Source organism: Dama dama, chromosome 15 (assembly GCF_033118175.1).
Source record: "Dama dama isolate Ldn47 chromosome 15, ASM3311817v1, whole genome shotgun sequence".
NCBI lineage: Eukaryota > Metazoa > Chordata > Mammalia > Artiodactyla > Cervidae > Dama > Dama dama.
In genome coordinates, this window is record NC_083695.1 from 66,236,481 (window position 1) to 66,255,745 (window position 19,265).

Consider the following 19,265-nt stretch of genomic DNA (forward strand, 5'->3'; position numbering starts at 1 on the left):
CTGGGGGTCCCGGGCACAGGCTCACAGGAGCGCAGGTCTGGTGTTCTCCAGCTTGTCTCCAGCTGGAAATAACATTAATATCGCACACTTGCAGCTTTTTCAGGGCACTAGAAGAATTGAGACTTTCTCTTCAAGGAACAATGAGAATTTGTTCTGAGCCTTTGTGATAAGAAAGGAGAAAGAAAATCATTCCTAGAGGCAGGAGAGGGGGGCGGAAAATTATCTCAGCAAAAGGCACAAACTTCTCATTATACATTATTATGCTTTCTAATAAGCATTTGTGCAAGCCCATTCTTTGGTTTAAAATAAAACGGCTCTTAAGTCTTAAAAGACTGTCTTGGCCATGTCTTGTTTGGGAAGGAAAAAAATGATGGGAGGAAGCTGGTAGATGAGCTCTTTTGTCCTCAGGCCCAGCCTGGCAAGCTGGGTGCAAGCTGTCAATGTGCAGGGTGATGCTGAGTTCTGCCACAATCCATCTTTTGTGGTGAGTGTAGTAGGAAAATCCCTTATTAGGAGGCTCCCTAGTGATTTAGTAATTACCCTTCACTCCTAAATGAGAAAGCCAGGACAGATGCCCTGCACTAAAATCCCTATGGAATGTGATGTTATAGTGAGTTTCTTGGTATATTTTGAACTATGCAAATACTTCTTCCAGGAGGCAGTTGCAAAGTTAGCATTGCAGGACTCCAAAGATAAACTCTGTTGATTCCCTCCTCCCTTTTTATTAATTAAAAAAGAAGAAAAAAACCCAAACCAAAATTTAGGAGCAATATTTAATATATAAAGACAAAATAAGCAGAGACTGCCTGTATCCTGCAACATTTAGAGTCTTAGTGAAAAATCAACACTTATTTACAGAAAGCGTGTCTGAGTGGAGCTTCAGAGGTCCTGGCTGTATTGATTTAGTGGAACCTATGAAAAGGGAAAGAGGTAAGTCTGTGAATCAGGCAGCCACTGAGCTGGGTGCTTAAATGAACAGGCTCTGGACTATTCTGAGCACAGCAACCCATTCCCTGGGTGACCCTGGGCAGCTACAGGCCCACTCCAGGCCTCACAGGAAAAGTGGAGATATGAATAGTATCTCCCTGAAGGGCTGCTATGTTAGTAAAGCAAGCTAGCTCAGGGCTGGCCCACAGGGACCTCTGGTCACTCCTGTTATTATGAGGGCTTGCAGCTGTACCTGCACCAGTATATATTAAAGAAAAGACTGTGATATTTGCACCAAGTTTTTTAAACTGGGGGAAACAACCTCTTTGTCTCTTACTCCTCTTTTCCTTTTTCTTCACTTTTCTTGGCTGCTTCTTCCCTGCCTTTCTACCCCCAGTGTTGGGACTTCTCTCTCTCCTGCTCCCACATCTGAAGCATCAGTGGGATGCCCTGAGCTACCACTCAGCCACCACCAGCCCTGACCGGGTCCAGCCTGGTCCTCGGTCTCCCCTTTCCCACTTCACACCTCCTGGTGCTGTTCCTCCTTACCTAACAATAAGCTTGTTGAAACTAATTCCACTCCCTCTCCCAATTTCCAGCTCTCCACGCTGAGAGTCTGCTTCCTCCTCTCTTGTCTAATCTTCCTTAATCATTCACTCTGAAGACTTGGCCCTGCTCCTTAACTCTTCCTCAGGCAGTTTCTGCAACCTCTGGCCTCAGCCACCTTGCCCCCTCCTCAATTTCTATCCTTCCACATCAGCAGAAGTTGTATCTCTCTCTATTGGAATCCTATAACATTGTCTAATACCTCCTCCTTAAAAAAAATCCTTTGTGTCATTTATCCTGCAAAAGAAAATCACATCCACAGAAAAGAAAATCATTTCAGTTGTAACTTGTTTGCAAAGACCCACACAGACTTCTTGAACCATACAGAAGGTCCTCATCGTGAAATTTAAACCACTCCACTCCCCAATGCCCAACCCAGAGGATCTTCCATCTCCCGTTCCTCCACAGTTTTCCCACCAGACCTCAGCCTCCAGATCTCCCTTCCCCAACATGGTGACCTGAAAGTGTTTTTCAGTGCTCAGATAAGCTGGTCTTGAAGAGCATGGACCTGGTCATCTTTTATGAGCACATTAGTTTTCTGCCTAATACAAGCCTTTGAGAGCACACAGCTACTTGGGAAGCAGTGGAAAGTTGTTAGATTCAGTTATGTCTTACAGCTCTGATGACCTTTGATTTGTACCTTTTTTAAAGATGGTTTTGGTCAACCAAACCATTAAGGGCTTACCCTATCAAGCCCTTAATATTCTCTCAAAGTTGAGATAGGTCTAACTATTTTCTTTGCTCAGTTGGGGGATATGTGTGTGTGTGTGTGTGTGTGTGTGTCTGTGTCTGTGTCTGTGTTTGGTGGATGGGTGTGCTTTCTCTTTCTAAAACTCTCCCTCGCAGCCACATGACAGATGATGATTGCTTTCCGTGGTGCCTAATACATTGCTCTCCACTCAATGAATACTGTTACCTGACTCCCGTCCTAACCCTGGGGGAATCTGGATTCACAAAGGAATAGAACCTTCTTACAAAATCTGGAGTATGATTGCAATTTTACTTTAGAAGCACCCGCTTCCCAGAGGAATAGCTAGTGATTGATGCCACTGTCAGAAACCCAGATGCACACACTCATACATCAGCCAGGAAATTACATAAACAGCTCGCCCAGCAGGCCAGCACGGACTCACCCGCTTGCTCCCCTACGGGAGGAGAGGTGACATGAAACCCAAGGCAACAGCAGGGAACAGACAAAGGAAAGGAGTTAGGCAGGACTGGGCTGCCGAAGGTCCACAGGGTTTTCTCCTTCCTCATCTGCTGAGGGCAGCAGCCACAGGCCAAGGTCTGTAGTTACACTGCTATGTGAGCAGGATGTGGGGAGCTGTTGTATCTGTTCTGGGCATGCACCGTCGGCTTGTTCTCATGGTGCATGTACAAGGCTGCACACAGCTTTACACACGCCTTCGTGCTAACACAGGTACCGCTGATGTCCACCTCTTCCCTTGGGGCGGGAGTGACCTACCTAGGCTAAGCTCATGCTAGGGTATTTGTCTCTTTGGAGAGTGTGCCAGTGTTGATTCCAGCAGGATGGGCTGGCAGAGACTGGTTGGTTGCTCAGAAGATGCCTGAAAAAATACTGATACCATTAGGGCAGAAGAGTGGAAAGTAGTCTGGCAGGCCTGCTGGTGACTTGCGAGTGTAAGGGGATTTATCGGTAGCGGCAGGCCAAAGCGTTGACGTTCTTGACCACATAAAAGCCCATGGTGACTGGAGGGATGACCAATGTCCGGCCGGCCCGCAGGGGGCGGGGCTTCAGTTCTGGGAGGGTCCCATCGTCCACCATCACCAGGGGCTGGCCGTTCAGCTGCACTGACCTACGGGGAGGAGAGACAGCACAGGACTTGTTATGCCTTGAAAGGAAGCCATGGCAGCGGAGCCTGGCAGCCTCAACTTGCCCCTGTCCGCTGACCGTGCCCCGCTAGTGACTACTCACTGACACCAGCTCTGCCCAGCATCTCAGCTGGTGCTTCACTCACACAACGCACGCGAACACCCCAGCAATGCTCTGAGGAAGAGATGGTCCCTGTCCCATTCCCCCTAGTGTGGTTAAGTGACTTGCCCAAGGCTATACAGCTTGTAGTCCTGGGAGCCAGGATTTGAACACAGGTAGTCCAGTTCCAGAGACGCATCATTTATTCAGGCAAATAAAAAGTCTCTGAGGCAGAAGAGGAAGTGTCTGGTGCCTATTGTTTTAAAACCACAATAGCAGTCCAGTTGGTGGTGTTGAAGAAGTCTCTTGAGAATCTCTTGGACTGCAAGGAGATCTAACCAACCTATCCTAAAAGAAATCAGTCCTGAATATTCATTGGAAGAACTGATGCTGAAGCTGAAACTCCAGTACTTTGGCCACCTGATGCGAAGAGCTGACTCATTTGAAAAGACCCTGATGCTGGGAAAGATTGAAGGTGGGAGGAGAAGGGGATGACAGAGTATGAGATGGTTGGATGGCATCACCGACTCAATGGACATGAGTTTGAGTAAACTCCGGGAGTTGGTGATGGACGGGGAAGCCTGGCATGCTGCATGCAGTCAATGGGGTCGGAAAGAGTTGGACACAACTGAGCAATTGAACTGAACTGAACTGAACTGGACTTTTCTACCTGAAGTGTCAAATAACACACAGGCTGAAGATGGCTTCAGAAGTTCCTATTTAACTGCATCTTCATTAGTTTACTTGAGAGATGAGAGAACTGACATTGTGCCACTTGTCTCCGGCAGTTCTAAAGGAGGACAGTGGCTATGTAACCACCTACCTTCCTCTACTCTGAGCGTGAGTTTCCATGTCTAATATTTAAAAGATGTTTCCACTTTAGGGACACCATGAAGTAAGTGATAAAGCAGGCACTGTGACCCCAGTTCACCTATCCTGTTTGCTTTCATCCCTCCTGTGTGTCAGCCATCTTCGGCCCTGAGAAGGACTTAGACAGCAAAGGGAGATGGCTCATCACCCATCTGGGGTCTGTGGTACAGAATCCAGACAAGCTCCCAGCTGTTTCTGATGTGACTTGGGAAGCCACACACCCAGACTAAAGCTCAGCTCTTTGGGTAAGTAGAAAAGGCCAGAACCAGGCCACTAGCTGTAAATAAAGGCTGCAAGTGACTTTTAGAAAATCAACATGATAGTGTCGACTGTCTTTGGGCCTTGCCCAGCCTCTAGTGTGGTGACATTGCAGTGGTTTCATCTGAGCTGTGAAGAGAGTAAAACTGTAGAAACTGATACGAGGTCTTGGTTTAGCATTCCTTCTGTGCTCTGAACAACAGATGGGTTTAGAGGTTCATGATCAGACCCCCCCGCTCAGTAGAGCCGTGAACTCCCTGACGTAAGTGCAATGTAAACTGCTCCCAGGAAGAGCTGGGCAGAGTGGCAGCTCCAGGCCCAGCCTGATATGGACCAGTTCCGGCCTGGTCCAGATCTGATGGGCCAGGGGCAGCCCCGCCTCTTGTTGGTATGACTGAGGAATGAATGAACAAACAGGGATCTCCTGCATGGAGAGCCAGGCTTGCATCTGGAAGATGCAGGGGTGTGAGAATCGAGATATAAAGGGCAGTGTTGACCTCATCAGAATGCAAGAACTTTCTATAACCCTCTCTGGTGAAGACAGCGTATTCTTTACTGTATGAGCCACCAGGTTTATTGGTTGGTTAAAAAGCTGACTCAGGTGTGAGCAGAACCAGGGAGCATGACCTAGATTCTGGACTGATCTCTAACTCCAGGAGCCGACCACTAACTTCCTAGATGGCGGTGGCAAATCTCTTCATCACATTTCCTGCGGTTTTGCATCTGTGAGAAGACAGGCTATATGGGCTGTAGAACGAATTGAAATGAAATATAAATGTCAAAGGGCTTTGAAAGCATAGTGAGCCATTAAGTGGGAGACAGTGTTTTCTGTTGTTATTCTTTTCATTGTCATGCCGGGCAGGTGAACTTTTTGGTCCTTGTACGGTGACATGGCGAGTTTCACGGCTCCTCTCCTAAAACTCTCTTCACTTGGCTCTCACGGTAGCAGCCCGTCTGTCTGTGTGTCTCCCTCTTCCTGTTTCTCTCCTTCATTTTTGCATGTCATTTCCTTTTCAGGGGGACTATTCCCTTACACCTGCCTCTCAGATGCTGGGGTTCCTGGCGCTTGGTCCTTGGACCTCTCTGCTTTCCATACTACATATTTCCACTGGATACTGTTACCCACACACAGGACTTGAATTACTATCTGCACAATGATGCTATCCAAATCTGTATCTGAAGCCTGCATCTTTCTTCGGATTTACATATCTCTGCTTAACTGTCCCAAAGGAACTTCAAAAGTCATTGAGTCCAAAATCAAGATCGCCTCAAATCTCTGACTTTGTAATCTCTGGGCTGGTCCTACCATCTATCGGATTACCTAAGCCAGAAAGCTGAGAGTCATCTGGGTCTTCTCTTCCAGGTCTCAGGTCTGGAGTTGCTGCATGCATGCTCCGTTGCTAAGTTGTGTTATACTCTTTGCAACCTTATGAACTATAACCCACCAGCTTCCTCTGTCCATGGAATTTTCCAGGCAAGAACACTGGAGTGGGTTGCCATTCCCTCCTCCAGGGGATCTTCCCGACCCCGGGATCAAACCTGCATCACCTGTGTCTCTAGCATTGCAGGAGGATTCTTTACCATTGAGCCACCTGGGAAGTTGCTAAATCCAACCAATTCTACCTTTTAATATTTTTCAAATCTGCTTCTTTCTCTTTCTTTAGTGCTATTATTTAGTTCAGAACATCCCCGTGACCTGTCTCTGGCCTCTGGCCTCGCCTTCATCCCCTATGCTGGCCACACTGCTGAGAAAGCCATCTGCGGCTGTCCATGCTTCAAACTCTCCAACAACGCCATCCCTTTCCTTAATCCGGATGATGAAGCCGAGCTCTGGCCACCTCCCCAGTTTCAGATGCTGCTGCTGCCCCTTACTCCAGGGCTAACTGTAGATCACAGACCTTGGGGGGTTTGGGCTGAGCTGGCAGTTATTGTAAGGACATCATCAGTGTATGCATGAACAGACTGTTCCTGATGAAAAACAGTTAAGCTTTGTACATAAATGAGGTAGATCTTTCTCAAGTGAAAATGTCAGTAGATCCTATTGGGAATAAAATACACGCGTTCATTTAAAAGAACAGTAAATATTTTTCAAATGCAAATGCCTGTAGACACTGTTGGGATAAGGGATGAGTTCAATTAAAACTGTTGTCAAATTCCTAATAGGTATTTTGGGAAGAAGGGGGCATCATGTGCTTTTATCAAGCAAGAGATTATTAAAGGGACAATTAATATAATGTGGGAGGGCCATAGACATCTGTTGACATCACAAAGGATTCCCAGAACTTGAGGATGCCTTTTGCCCCTGTGTGATCTGGGTCACTGTGAGTGGTGCTCCCTCCACCTGGAGCACAGTCAGTCTTCCTCCTCTGTGGGTCAACTGTTCTGGGTCCCTGCCAAGCCTGCTCTTTTGTTGTTCCCTCCGGGGGAACCTTCTCTGAACCCTGGGTTAGCAGCCCCAACTATGGGCTCTCTTGTTCCCAAAACTTCCCTCAACCACCTCACTGAATGGTAGGACTTACCCCTGTACCCCTCACTGGGCTGTGAGCTGGTGAGGAAAGGAATGGTGCTTTTCACACTGAATACTCAGTGTCTAACAAGGCTCTTGGCATAGAACTGGGGTGGGATATTTTCTGAATGAGCAAGTGGACTTTTGAGGCCCTTTCATATTATTTCTGGTATTCCTGGGCTGATTTTCTCCAATTCCAAAGAGGCTCCCTTGGAGGTTTGCTGAGTGTCTTTACAGATTTCATTAACGTACCAATTACTCTTGCTCTCAATGGCTATGGAGATGTTAGATAAGACCTGAATTATCGCTGATTCTCACAGTCACTCACTAGATACCTTATCCCGATCAGACACAGACCATTGATCATCACTAGGGCTTTTCATTCTTAAAAAAGATCTATATGACCATCTCTTAGCTAAGCCAACATGAGCTAATTTTGTGAGACTTTAAGTCCTCACACATCCTTATTTACAAAGTTCCTTCATTATAATGATGGACAGTTTGCTATACCACTTCCATTCTATTTTTCCTGCTTATGTTTTTTTTTTGTAATATTTATCCTATTACCCAGTTAAGTCATATCACACTAAATATCACAATTATCTTTCACTTTTATGCACTGAACAATTTGCAAACATATCATGTGAATGATAAAAATCACTGATTACTGAGCACTGTTTATGCCAAAGGCAAGATGCTGTGATTTACTCTATCGCATGAAGTCCTCACAACTACCAGCCGAGGCAGGTGTTAGCATCCCTGCAGATGAAGACATCGACATTTAGAGGGATCTAAGATTCACCCAAGTCATGCAGCCATTAAGTGGTGGAGCTGAGATGTGCCTGCAGCCTTATACCACAGTCCTATCTGGCCTCCCTTGTGACTGCTAAAGAGCCCAGTGAGGTACATATGCAAGTATTATTATTATTTTAACTTCACCGTTGAGATGAGGTCAGAGAGGTTAGGCGGCCTGGGCAAGGTCACACATCTAATAGGTGGCTAAGCTTAGTCTTGGATTCAGGTCTCCTAACACCTGTTTCTACTATTTGTGTTGTTCCCCAATTCCACATGGCACTCACTAGGATCATGTTTCTTTCTTTGAAAACCTTTCTTATCATATTTTCATCACATTCTGGGACCTCTTTCCCAGCCTGTGACTTTTCAAACCAGATGCTAAATGATCCAGCCTACGTGGAGCTATTTTTCTTAATTCCCTAGCTGCTGAGGGCTTTTAAATTATCCAAATATTAGGACAACTGCGTTTTTTTTTTTTTTTTTTTTTTATCACCATCTGTTTTTTCAAAGTCTGAGTTGCTTTGCAATTCCTAAACTTGTTTTCTTTACACTGCATGCTATTTGAAATGGGATTCCGTGTCTCAATTTGGAGTCAAGCCCTCTGCTCCCTGGGTCTCTGTGGGATCCCCTTGGCTGGGTCACATCCTCCCCCAACCACCTGTCTGCAATCTCTGGTCTCATTAAGGTTCTTGCTAGCTGTGGATACTGAAGTAAGCTTTCAGCTCTTCTGATGTTTCAGGGAAGCAAGTCTAGTGAGCATGTTCTCTGCCAGTCTTGAAGATAACTTGTTGGTCTGGCCCTGGGTGGACGTTTGCAGGGGCAAAGGCAAGGGAAGCCTGTGTATTATCGGGAGCAGCCCGGGGAGCTAGTGACTGGTTTCTGCTGGTATATCTGGGGCCTTGAATGGGAGGTGAAAGGTCTCAGAGATAACTAGTTCCATCTCCACCACTTTAAGAAAGTGATGTGCTTTCTCTAAACTTGGGTTTCTCTGTCTGTAAGATAAACTAGGTGAAGCCTAAGATTCTTTCTAGTTCCCATACTTTTCAGGTGGGTTGCCCACAGTCTAATAGCTAGCTTGAAGCAGAGTTTAAATCCAAATTCAGTGATCCTGCACAGGTAGAAATATGATCATGATATTCACCTGTCTAAATGTTCAGTAATTTCCTGCTAGCCTTAGAACATTCTCCAAGGGCCTTACGAGACCTCATAAGCGAGCCCATTTACCTACTTACCCAGCCCTTAGAGGCAACCTGGAGCTCCTGCCCACTGAAGCTCCTGACCATCCACCCCCTCCTTTCATTATGTGTTACGCTTCCTCCAGTCACAAACTCTACTCTCAGGGCTTTTGTTCATGTTGTCATTTTGCCTGGAACTTTCTCTGTACTCCCGCCCCGCTTCCAGCCTCCTTTTCCCTACTAACTCCTACTTGTCTTTCAGGTCAGGTACCCGCAAAGTACTCCCGATCACCGAGCACTTCTCTGTCTCCACGCACATCACAGTATCAGGATTGCTGACTGCCTATCAGCCTCTCCCCTAGTTAGGAAGACCCTGTGTTGGTCCTGCTCATCCTGCGCTCTCCCGTTCACCAATTCACACAGTAGGTGCTCAGTAAAAGAAGGGCTAGATGTAAATATGTGGGTAGATGATCACAATCTGGAAGGAAAAGACACTAGGGTGGGAGGACAGAGACTCGAGTTACAGTTCACACTCTGAGCATGACACGTGAAGGTCTAGCAATGTCACAGTTGACTCTGGTTTCGGGTTTCTAGATTGTTAAGTGAGAGACAGGGAGAGAAGGAGGGGAAAGACGGAGTAGGGAGCAGAAGAGAGGGAGGAAGGAGGAGAGAAAGGAGAAGGTGTAAGAATCTGAGTGGTGGTGGGGACCCTGGAGGGCAAAACCCGTACAACCTCCTAGTTCTAGCGCCAGCGTGCTCTCCCGCATGCCACTAGAGGGCACTCTTGCTCTTCACAACGGTGCCGAGATCCCGCGCAGCGGCTCCCAGGCAGCGGAGCTCCTGCCTCTGCCCCTCCAGCCCGCTCTCCAGTCCCGGGGAGTCCCGGAGACGGGCCCGGCGCTTGGCCTCTTGGAGCAACAAACCTCAGGATCAGTCCAATCCCGGCAAAAACTTCGTTGCGGTCCATTGACCGCCCCCCACCCCCCAGTGCCGCCATGTGGCTAATATTAAGGAACCATGCGAAGTCCGCAGCGATTCCTGCCGGGGGAGCGGCTTCCTCGCCGGCATGCAGGGAGAGGTCCGCGTAGGTGCGGGGCTGCCGGCGCCCCGCTCTCCAGCCCGGGTCCTGGCGCTCCGCCCTCCCGCCGGCCGCACCTGTGTGCTCTTTACAGACCCCCCCGCCCCGAGGCCCCGCTGCCCTTGGACGCCCCCTCGCTGAGTTAGGAAGCTGGTGTGTGCAGCTGCCCTGCCCTTCTCCAGGTCAGGGGCAGGTTAGAGCCGGGAGGGAGCTCGGCCGGGTTTGAGGACAAAGGGGCCTTGCTCCGCTCCGTGCCCCTGCTTCTCCGGGAGAGGCTGTGCATCTGGAGTAGCTTAGACAGGAGGGAGGTTCCTTTGAAATGGCCGTGAGAGGCTACCCGCTGAGGAGGACTGCTCACAAGTGGCTGCAGCAGCCTAGTGTCTCCTGGTCCCCACTTGCCCAGCTGGAGCAAAGGCAGCAGGATGCTCATGACCCTCTCTGAGAGCGCCTACTCCTCAGGGGTCACAGGGAAGATGATTTCCTCCCAAGGGTGACTTATGTGCTTTTTGCTCTGCCTGAAATCTGGTAGACTGTCAAAAAGCCTGATGTTCCTTCCAGGCCCCCTTGGATGTGGCCTCCTCCACCCCAACCTAATCTGAGAGCCCCAGCTGGAAGAGGGGCACGTTTTTGGCAGCTTCTTTTCAGTATGCAACATCTCAAATTTATTTTCTGTGCTGCGGTCATTTCACCTGCTAAACTAATTGTTCTTTTTTTTTTAATCTTCAGTGGCACGTGGTTCAGTGCCTTCTTGCCCAGGATAGTAGTTTAAATGAATTCTTGTCCAGTTCCACTCAGTCAGCCTCTCTATTCTCATGTGGCTGCTTGGACACTCCAGTCCCTTCCTCTGATGTTGTTAAAGAGAGGAGACTAAGTGAAAAATGGGGGTGAATGCTTCCTGTTCCCCTTACCCCTCGAAAAGCCCTCATCATATATGAAATTCCTGGCCACTTAAACAGTTTAATGTTGATAAGATTACTTTCCCTATGTCCTACTCTTTGAGAGCATATTGAAATGAGAAATGTTGATCTAACTTCTTATATCGCTGAACAGGGAAAACACTCGGATTCCTTTATGCAAGCAGAGCTGAGGATTTTATAGGCAGGTTGTCAGGGATATAAGCTTTTCCTGTTGGCAGTTAGGTTTGGGGGTCATGATTTGATCTGTGTTTTATCCAAGTCTGTGTAATAATGGTCTAAACCATCATGGGATCCTACCATCTGCTTCTAGTGGTTTAAAATGACTTAGCATACTTGGCAGAGAAGATGAGAGTCTAGCTAAGGAACTTGGATTTATACTGATAGTGTTCATTTCCATCAGATGAGAAGGAGTCATTTGGGGGCACTTCGGGAAGAAAGTTTGATTTTGCGACCATCTCAGAGCTCCACATCATAGGTATATCACACTCAAACCACGAGAGAAACCAGCTACAAAAACCATGGGGGCTTCCCAGGTGGCACAGGGGTAAAGAATCTGCCTTCCAAGCAGGAGAGTGAAAGTGAAGTCACTCAGTCGTGTCTGACTCTGCAACCCCATGGACTGTATCGCACCAAGATCCTCCATCCATGGAATTTTCCAGGCAGGAGTACTGGAGTGGGTTGCCGTTTCCTTCTCCAGGGTATCTTCCTGACCTAGGGATCGAACCCGGGTCTCCTGCATTGCAGGCAGATGTTTTACCATCTGAGCCACAAACACTAGAAGGAGACGTGGGTTCAATCCCTGGGTTGGGAAGATCCCTTGGAGAAGGAAATGGCAACCCACTCCAGTATTCTTGCCTGGGAAATCCCATGGACAGAGGAGCCTGGCAGTCTGTCTCTGTGACTCATGGAGTCACAGAGAGTCGGACACAGCTTAGTGACTAGACAACAACAACAGCAACACTGTAAAGTCACGGCTTCCTGGATACCTATTCAAATATATTAAACCAACGGGATAAATACCTCGGTTTTATCAGATTTTGACAGTGTTCCCTCAGTGCGCATGAGGTGCACTGGCGTACCCTCAAAAGGGAAAAATAAGATGTCTCAGGTGGCACGTGTTCTGCTCCAGGGCCCATGGACGTCAGTGTGCAAGGAGTGTGGTGACTCTGAGTCATTCTTGAGAAGGTCATTGGGGAAGATGTAGGCTGCCAAGTGTTTGCTGGTGTTTGGTAACTGGTCCACAGCTTGGTGCTCCAGCCCCTTGTCTGGAATGAACCAGATCCTGTTGTGGACTCCTGATGCTTGGCAGCCAAAGAAATGCTGACTCAAGGCCCTGGTCCTGCCATAGGGATGAGGTAGCTTAGGACTTTTCAGTTCCTTGAGGCTTATGTTTGTCTATCACCTAAATCAGAGCCTCTGGAAGATGAGGAGAAAGGAGAAGACAAGGACCTTTACTTCTCTGCCCACCAGAACTGCCTATGTATTCCGCTTCCCTGCCCCTCAGTGTAGAACCAAGTGCTCAGAAACATGTTAGCTTTGCTCTGAAGTGCTCATCCACCAGGATTTCATTTGGGTCATCCGGAACAGAGTGGAAATCTCTGCCTGCAACGAGGGTGCCCACGTGAGTGGAGCTGGGGTGGGGACACCACAGTATTGATAGTCAGCTATGTGGAGAGATTCCAGATGCTGGGAATGATCTGGAAGAAGATGTGTTCTGGAGCTGAGAACAAATGAAATCTCTCAGAAAACAACAGTGAAGACACTGGATTCCTAAGCATCTTGGTTTAAGATGTCAAGTCACTGTAAAATATAAAAGCATTTTATAATCCTCTAATCTGCACAGTGATCTGTACACTACTAATCTAGGAGTTAAAACAAACAGTAAAACCTTTGGGAGCCGTACACATCTTTCCACTTAGTCATAGAAAGCTCCCAGGGCCTCCTGGCATGTTCACACCTTTGGCAAAATGGCTTAGTGCCTGAATGAAGAATAGAATCTGGGTGAAATCAAAGATGCAAATCAGTTGGAATCTTGTTCCAGCATTTTCTAGAGGGACAATAGTTCTCAACTTTGGCCACATATTTGAATTAACTTGGGAGCTTTAAAAAAATACTGGTGTCTGGGTCCCAGCCCAGAGACTTTGGTTTAATTGGTCTTGGGGACGGCTTGGGCACTGGGGTTTTTAAAGCTCCCCAGGTAATTCAAAGCGCAGCCATGGTTGAGCAGCAGGAGCTGATGAAGAAACAGTGGGAATATGTTTCCAGCTGGGGCAGGGTTTGGCGGGGGGCAGGGAATCAAATAGCTTTCTAACCATTACATTCTGAATTTATTTTGAATAAACAGATCTTTTCTTACTCTTTTGGAGTACCATGTAAGAGGCCTCATTTTAAAAACTAAAACAAAGATGTGAACTTTTCAAAGGCAAATTTCTTGTTGAATAGTCTGAAGTGGGCACTTTTGCTATTTCTGCGGAACAGCCTCATTTGAATGTCTTCCCTGTAGTGAGTTCTCTGGTGGGATGAACGTGCTCCGCAGCATGGACCAGGGAAATGCGTGTGTGACTTTACAGCAGGAATTCAGGACCAAAGCCGATGGAGCATTTGCACAGATAACAAACTGCATTTCTTTAGCACTGAAAAGAAAAACTGCTCTGCTTGAAGGACAAAGTCTCTAAAGTCATTTAGATTTCTCTCAGGTCTTGGACTGTGTCACAGAGAACTCCACACAGACCAAGAGTGGGCTCAAGCTCTCTTCAGGTAGAAGGAATTAAGGGGGTTAAATATATCATTCAGTACCCTCACTGTATTTTCCAGATATGTATATAATGATTTACTTAGATAATGCTGTGTCCACTGGCTATAGTTACTAACTCTTTAAGAGCCATCAAACACCCTCAAATGAGCACAAGGGTGAAAAGAATCCAAACTCCTCTGTTTTGATGAGTAAGCTTTCACTAAGTAAAATTTGGAAGGCTTATTTCTCTGTATATTTACTTCTCTTTATTTTTTCTACAGACTGACCCTGAGGCTTACATATATCATGTGTATTTATATTTATACTTTCGCAGCATCTGTTTCAGACTTCCTGAACTGGAACACTGCTTGGACTTTGCTGGTTAGAAGTACTACCTTTCTGTTCACTCAGAGCCATTTCATGAATCTCCCCAGCCCCAGGCGTCTCTCTTACCACTCTGTGCTCCTGTCTCTGAGTCTCCTCTGTTTTCCCGAGGGCCTCTGAGTGGCCTTTCAGAAGGGCTACAGGCGACGTGGTTCCATCTGTAACAGCAGGGCCTTTTCCTCCAGGAAACAGAGGTCTCTATCCTCTTTTTTTTTCCCCTGACATTTTAAAACTGGCACCTGAAGCCCTGCAGAGGTTAACAGATTTCCTCACATACTCTTAGCTTCAACAGCACTATTGTTGCTCCTTACCTCTTACAGAACCATCAAAGCAAATTCCAAATGCATTAAAGAAATGAATATAACAAATGAAACAAAAAAGAAACTACAGAAGGTAAAGATATATATTTTTCTGATTTCAGGAATATAAATAGATAAACATATAAATGGAACAGAAGGAAGCAAAAAGAAAAAGATAAATTTAACTATATAAAAAGGGAACCTTCTGCATGTCAAGATAATACCTTAAAAATGAAGTAGTTGGAAAAATAACAAAACGCTGAAGAAGATATGTTAACACATGATATACATGGTTAGAAAAAATGTGCAAATCATTAATAAAATGGATAACAGTTCAATAGAAAAATAAGTAAACGGGATGTAGAAAATTCACAAGAGCAAGAAAATAGTAATAGACACAAAAATTTTAACCTTACTAATCCTTAAAGAATACAACTTAAAATAATACTATTCATTATGAAGTTGGAAAAGATTTTAGAATATTACTGTTCTGCATTGCTGAGGTAAATTATAATAATATAATGTTCATATTTCCTACTTTTCAGACCTCTACAACTAAGCTTGTATGAGGTAAGAAAATTGAACAGTTAATTATAAGACATAAGGTTCTGTATGGAGGAGGAAATGACAACCCACTCCAGTTTTCTTGCCTGGAGAATCCCATGGACAGAGGATCCTGGCAGGTTACAGTCCACTGGGTTGCAAAGAGTTGGACATGACTGAGCGACTAACACACTGAGGTTCTATAACTCAATGGATTCCAAGGTGAACAGACAGTAGTGATTGGGACACATGCATTGAGGAATGGTTAAAAAGCTGAGAGACTCGAACTCTAAGGGAAGACATAATGGAAAATTGTTATAAGGATGACATAGATTTACTATGCTTAATTTTTCTAAAGCAAGGTAGAAATGGAAAGAAAATGAGCTTTGGTCACAAGCAAAGGAGATTGGTCCTGGGTGTTCATTGGAAGGACTGATGTTGAAGTTGAAACTCCAATACTTTGGTCACCTCATGCGAAGAGTTGACTCATTGGAAAAGACCCTAATGCTGGGAAGGATTGGGGGCAGGAGGAGAAGGGGACGACAGAGGATGAGATGGCTGGATGGCATTATTGACTTGATGGACATGGGTTTGGGTAGACTCCAGGAGCTGGTGACGGACAGGGAGGACTGGCGTGCTGTGATTCATGGGGTTGCAAAGAGTCGGACGTGACTGAGCGACTGAACTGAACTGAAGGAAGATCTTTCCTATAATCAGACTTGTCTAGTTCTAAAGTGGGCCAACTCATTTTCAACTCAATTCATGAGATGAAGTGTATCATAAAGCAGAAACTGATAGGCTTTTTGTCAGGGATGCTATAGAATTGGTACTCTGAGTACTTTCAGAATTCCCCTTTCTAAAGTCATCTTTTAATAACAGCAGAACTTTCACAGAATAGTTTATTTCAAGAAGAAACTAAATGATTCCAGACAAATGAAGATAATGGAAACCTGCAGGGAGTACATTTGGTCGACCAGTGTTCAAAATTTCCAAGTACCAACTAATATCAGCAGTCTAGTACTTAAACACTTAGACGTCTTGAGTCTGCTGAGATGTATGGAGTAATGGCCCTTCAGTCCCAGAAAACAGGTTTTTGTGTTTTGTTTCTGAGTGAGAATTCTTAAAGGTGAGGTTTTTCACAAAGCTCCTTTTGCCATATCTGTCCACGTCCCAAAATAAATGTGATGCTTCCTGTTAACTGTGGTGGGTCTGGCGGTGGCCAGTTCAGCCCTTAGGACTTTTCATACTAGCCAAACTCTGAATTTAGAGATGAAGTATCTTAATGTGGTCTGTTCCAACAGGGACATGAGGATATTCTTAACGTCTTAGCACCTGGGAGTTACTTCAGTATTTTCAGAACCACTCTGTTTGGCTAACATCAAATGACACCTCTCTAAAGGCATGCGGTTAGATGCCAATGTTTTCCTTTGATATAGGATTTAATGAGGGTGAAATCAAAGCATAAGTTATATCCCAGAGAGATGGAAAAAATTGCAGTATGTAGAAAAAGGAAAAAAAGTATGTTCATCTCTTCGCAGAATAGGCAAAAAGATTCTTGGTTCATAAAAGGAGGCTCGAAATTCTTTCATTTAAAAATTATGGCAGCTGAAGGAGAGGCTTATGCAGGTATGAAATTTAATCATTTAACATGAAACTTATTAGCCTCAAAGCAGAAATATTCTGTACCTCTCTCATGGCACCACCACAGTCTGCTTCCTGTTAGTTTTTTGTTTCTAATAATAGAGCTGAACTTTAATCCCTTCCCCTCAAATGTCCCTATTAAACAGCTCTTGAAGGTCAGGTGATGACGTGGCCTGGCATTAAGGCAATCAAGAGACAATCCATTCTGAAATATCACATTAAACTTTACATTCAGACTTTCCCTCTAATTTGTCTACTTGGGTTTCCTCAGTTCTTATTAGTTATGGGACCACATTCATTAAGAATTTAGCCAGATTAGTTGCCACTGCAAGTTAGAGTGCTGAAGAGAGACAGCTATGTCTGGCACAAGTAGGATCTCAACCAAATTGATGAGTGGATGAGGACAGGTACTCTCATTTCCCTGGGAAGCCTCCTCTGACAGCTTCTTTCCCTCTGAGGAGGGGCTCCATTAGGTTTAGGAGAGCTGGCAGTGTCTGTGTGCTCTGGGTCAGAATACAATAAGCTGAGAGTGATTTTTAGAGACCTCAAATCCAGCCAACTTACAGTCACTCCTGGTATTCAGTAATCTTTGTTTGAGAAGAGCACAGAAGAAACAGAAGGAATTCTTCCATCTAGTTGAGAAAAAAATGGTTTTCTCTAAAATTTTGTGACTTGGAAATGGAATCTTAAAAACAGCTCAGAGAAGAACTTTTGATGAGGATCTGAAGTTAGGATTTTTGAAGAAAAGTGAATGGAACTGGGATGAGTTAGCCTAAAGGAGAGAAAACTGATGGCTCACCAAACACTTTTCGAATCAACTCATAATGTATCATGAATACATAATATATTATATTCATAAGTCAAAGATGGAATGACCTCAGTGTCATGACAGAGATTGGCTAGTCAATGTACATGTATATATATTTGTATATTTATATACAAATAGATATATTTGTAAATGATGTATATTTGTCAATATCATTATAATTTTACACTACTTGACTTTTGCGGTAGTGCAGTGTTGAAGAAAGTACAGTTGACTCAGGAGAACTGGACACGAGGTACTTTCTAGCTCTATCAGTTACTAGTTGTGTCACTCTTCAGTAAATCACTTAAGGCCCTAAAATTCAGTTTCTTCAACTCTAAAATGCTTCATGGTGCTGTTTATTATCTATAAAGTCCCAGTCACAGGCACAGATGGCCCCAGTGTTCTTATAAAATTAAATGTTCAGACAGGATTGAAACTGTGGGCACTCCTTTCCTAGGGGTCTTTAGACATAGGGCATCTTCTGGTCCAGATGTCCTAGTCACAGACTGAGGGCAGGGGAGTAAACCAGACCACCTCAAAATGTTATCCCACCCCAGGTTTCTTAGCATCAATGTGTCAGAATAGAAGAGCCAGAGTGATGAAAGTTGTTTCCTTCTTTTCCAATTTTTGGATCATTCTCCCTTCAAATGGAACTGAATATGACACATAGGGAAAAATGCTGGGATCTGACCAAACACCTGTTCCTGGTTTGACTTTCCCCTACAAAGTGAGTCCTCCTGTTGTTGTTGTTTTTTTAATTAATTTACTTTTTAATTGAAGGATAATTGCTTTACAGAATTGTGTTGGTTTCTGCCAAACATCAACATGAATCAGCCATAGGTATACATATGTCCCCTCCCTCTTGAAACTACCCCCACCTCCCACCTCTTCCTACTTCCTCTAGGTTGTTACAGAGTCCTGGTTTGAGTCCTCCTGTTTTTTGATACAACTTGCCTTCTTTGGCCCAACTTTATGTTGCCTTCCTGTTTATTGAAAGGCATTGGAGATATTTATGTCTTGGGAGAGATGATTCCCTAGAGGATGATGTTCATTGATTTGTGATCACATGAGGCATTGGGCAGATTCCCTAGTGGATGGTAGAGCTGCGCCAAAGGTGCTGTTAGACTTACCTAGCGGGGGAACTATTACTGTCTTAGGTATAATGGCTAATCCTTCCTTCAGAAAGATGAGAAAGCAGTGAAAATGACAGGGGAAGGACCTGCAGCTGGAGATTTTTATGAAAAGAACTGGCCTGGTATTACCACCTCTTTCTCTCATAGCATCGTTTCTTTGTGTGGCCTTTTTGATGGCTTGAAGAAGCTACTCTCCTGGTGACCATATAGGCTCCAAAAGTGAAGTGGGAGTTGAGGGGAGGGGAATGGAAGAGAATAATAGAATCTTAGAGTTTGATGGGAAGCAGTAATCTTTCACCTCAACCTCCCACTGAGTAAGGAATCTTAAAGCACCCCTGAGATGGCCATGTTGCTCTTTCTTTGATTAATAGTCTACCTCCTAAGGAAGCCTCTCTTGTCCCCAGTTAAACCAGGCAAGCCTTTGAAAAATGAGCTCATTTTGCGGTGAGCTCTTTCTTTTTTAAATTGTAGTCCCTGGTTTTCTGTCATTTTAGAGGATCCTCGGCCAAATCTGTTTCCTTTCACTCAGCAGTCCTTTGAATATCCAAAGAAAGTCCTCACAAGTTACCTTATTTTTCTTATCTAAATCAAATCTCCCCATTTTCTTCAGTCATCCTTGAAGAATATATACTCCAAACACAGAACACCCTTTTCTGAT

General features: G+C 45.1%; 1 protein-coding gene across 3 annotated transcripts in view; it reads right to left on the reverse strand.

Moving 5' to 3' along the window:
- Nucleotides 1-777: 777 nt before the first annotated feature.
- Nucleotides 778-19,265, reverse strand: part of HPSE2 (heparanase 2 (inactive)) — a 676,642-nt gene continuing 658,154 nt past the window's right edge. The window contains exons 12-13 of one of the 3 annotated variants that reach the window (XR_009696126.1): nucleotides 2,667-3,350; nucleotides 820-912 (exon numbers count right to left, since the gene is read on the reverse strand). Coding sequence is in view for 2 of the 3 variants with exons in the window: in XM_061162357.1 (XP_061018340.1) it covers nucleotides 3,185-3,350 (166 nt within the window). In the remaining variant the exon portion in view is untranslated. Of the gene's footprint in view, nucleotides 3,351-19,265 lie in introns of all 3 variants that reach the window. The other 2 variants (XM_061162357.1, XM_061162356.1) reach the window with 2 other exon arrangements.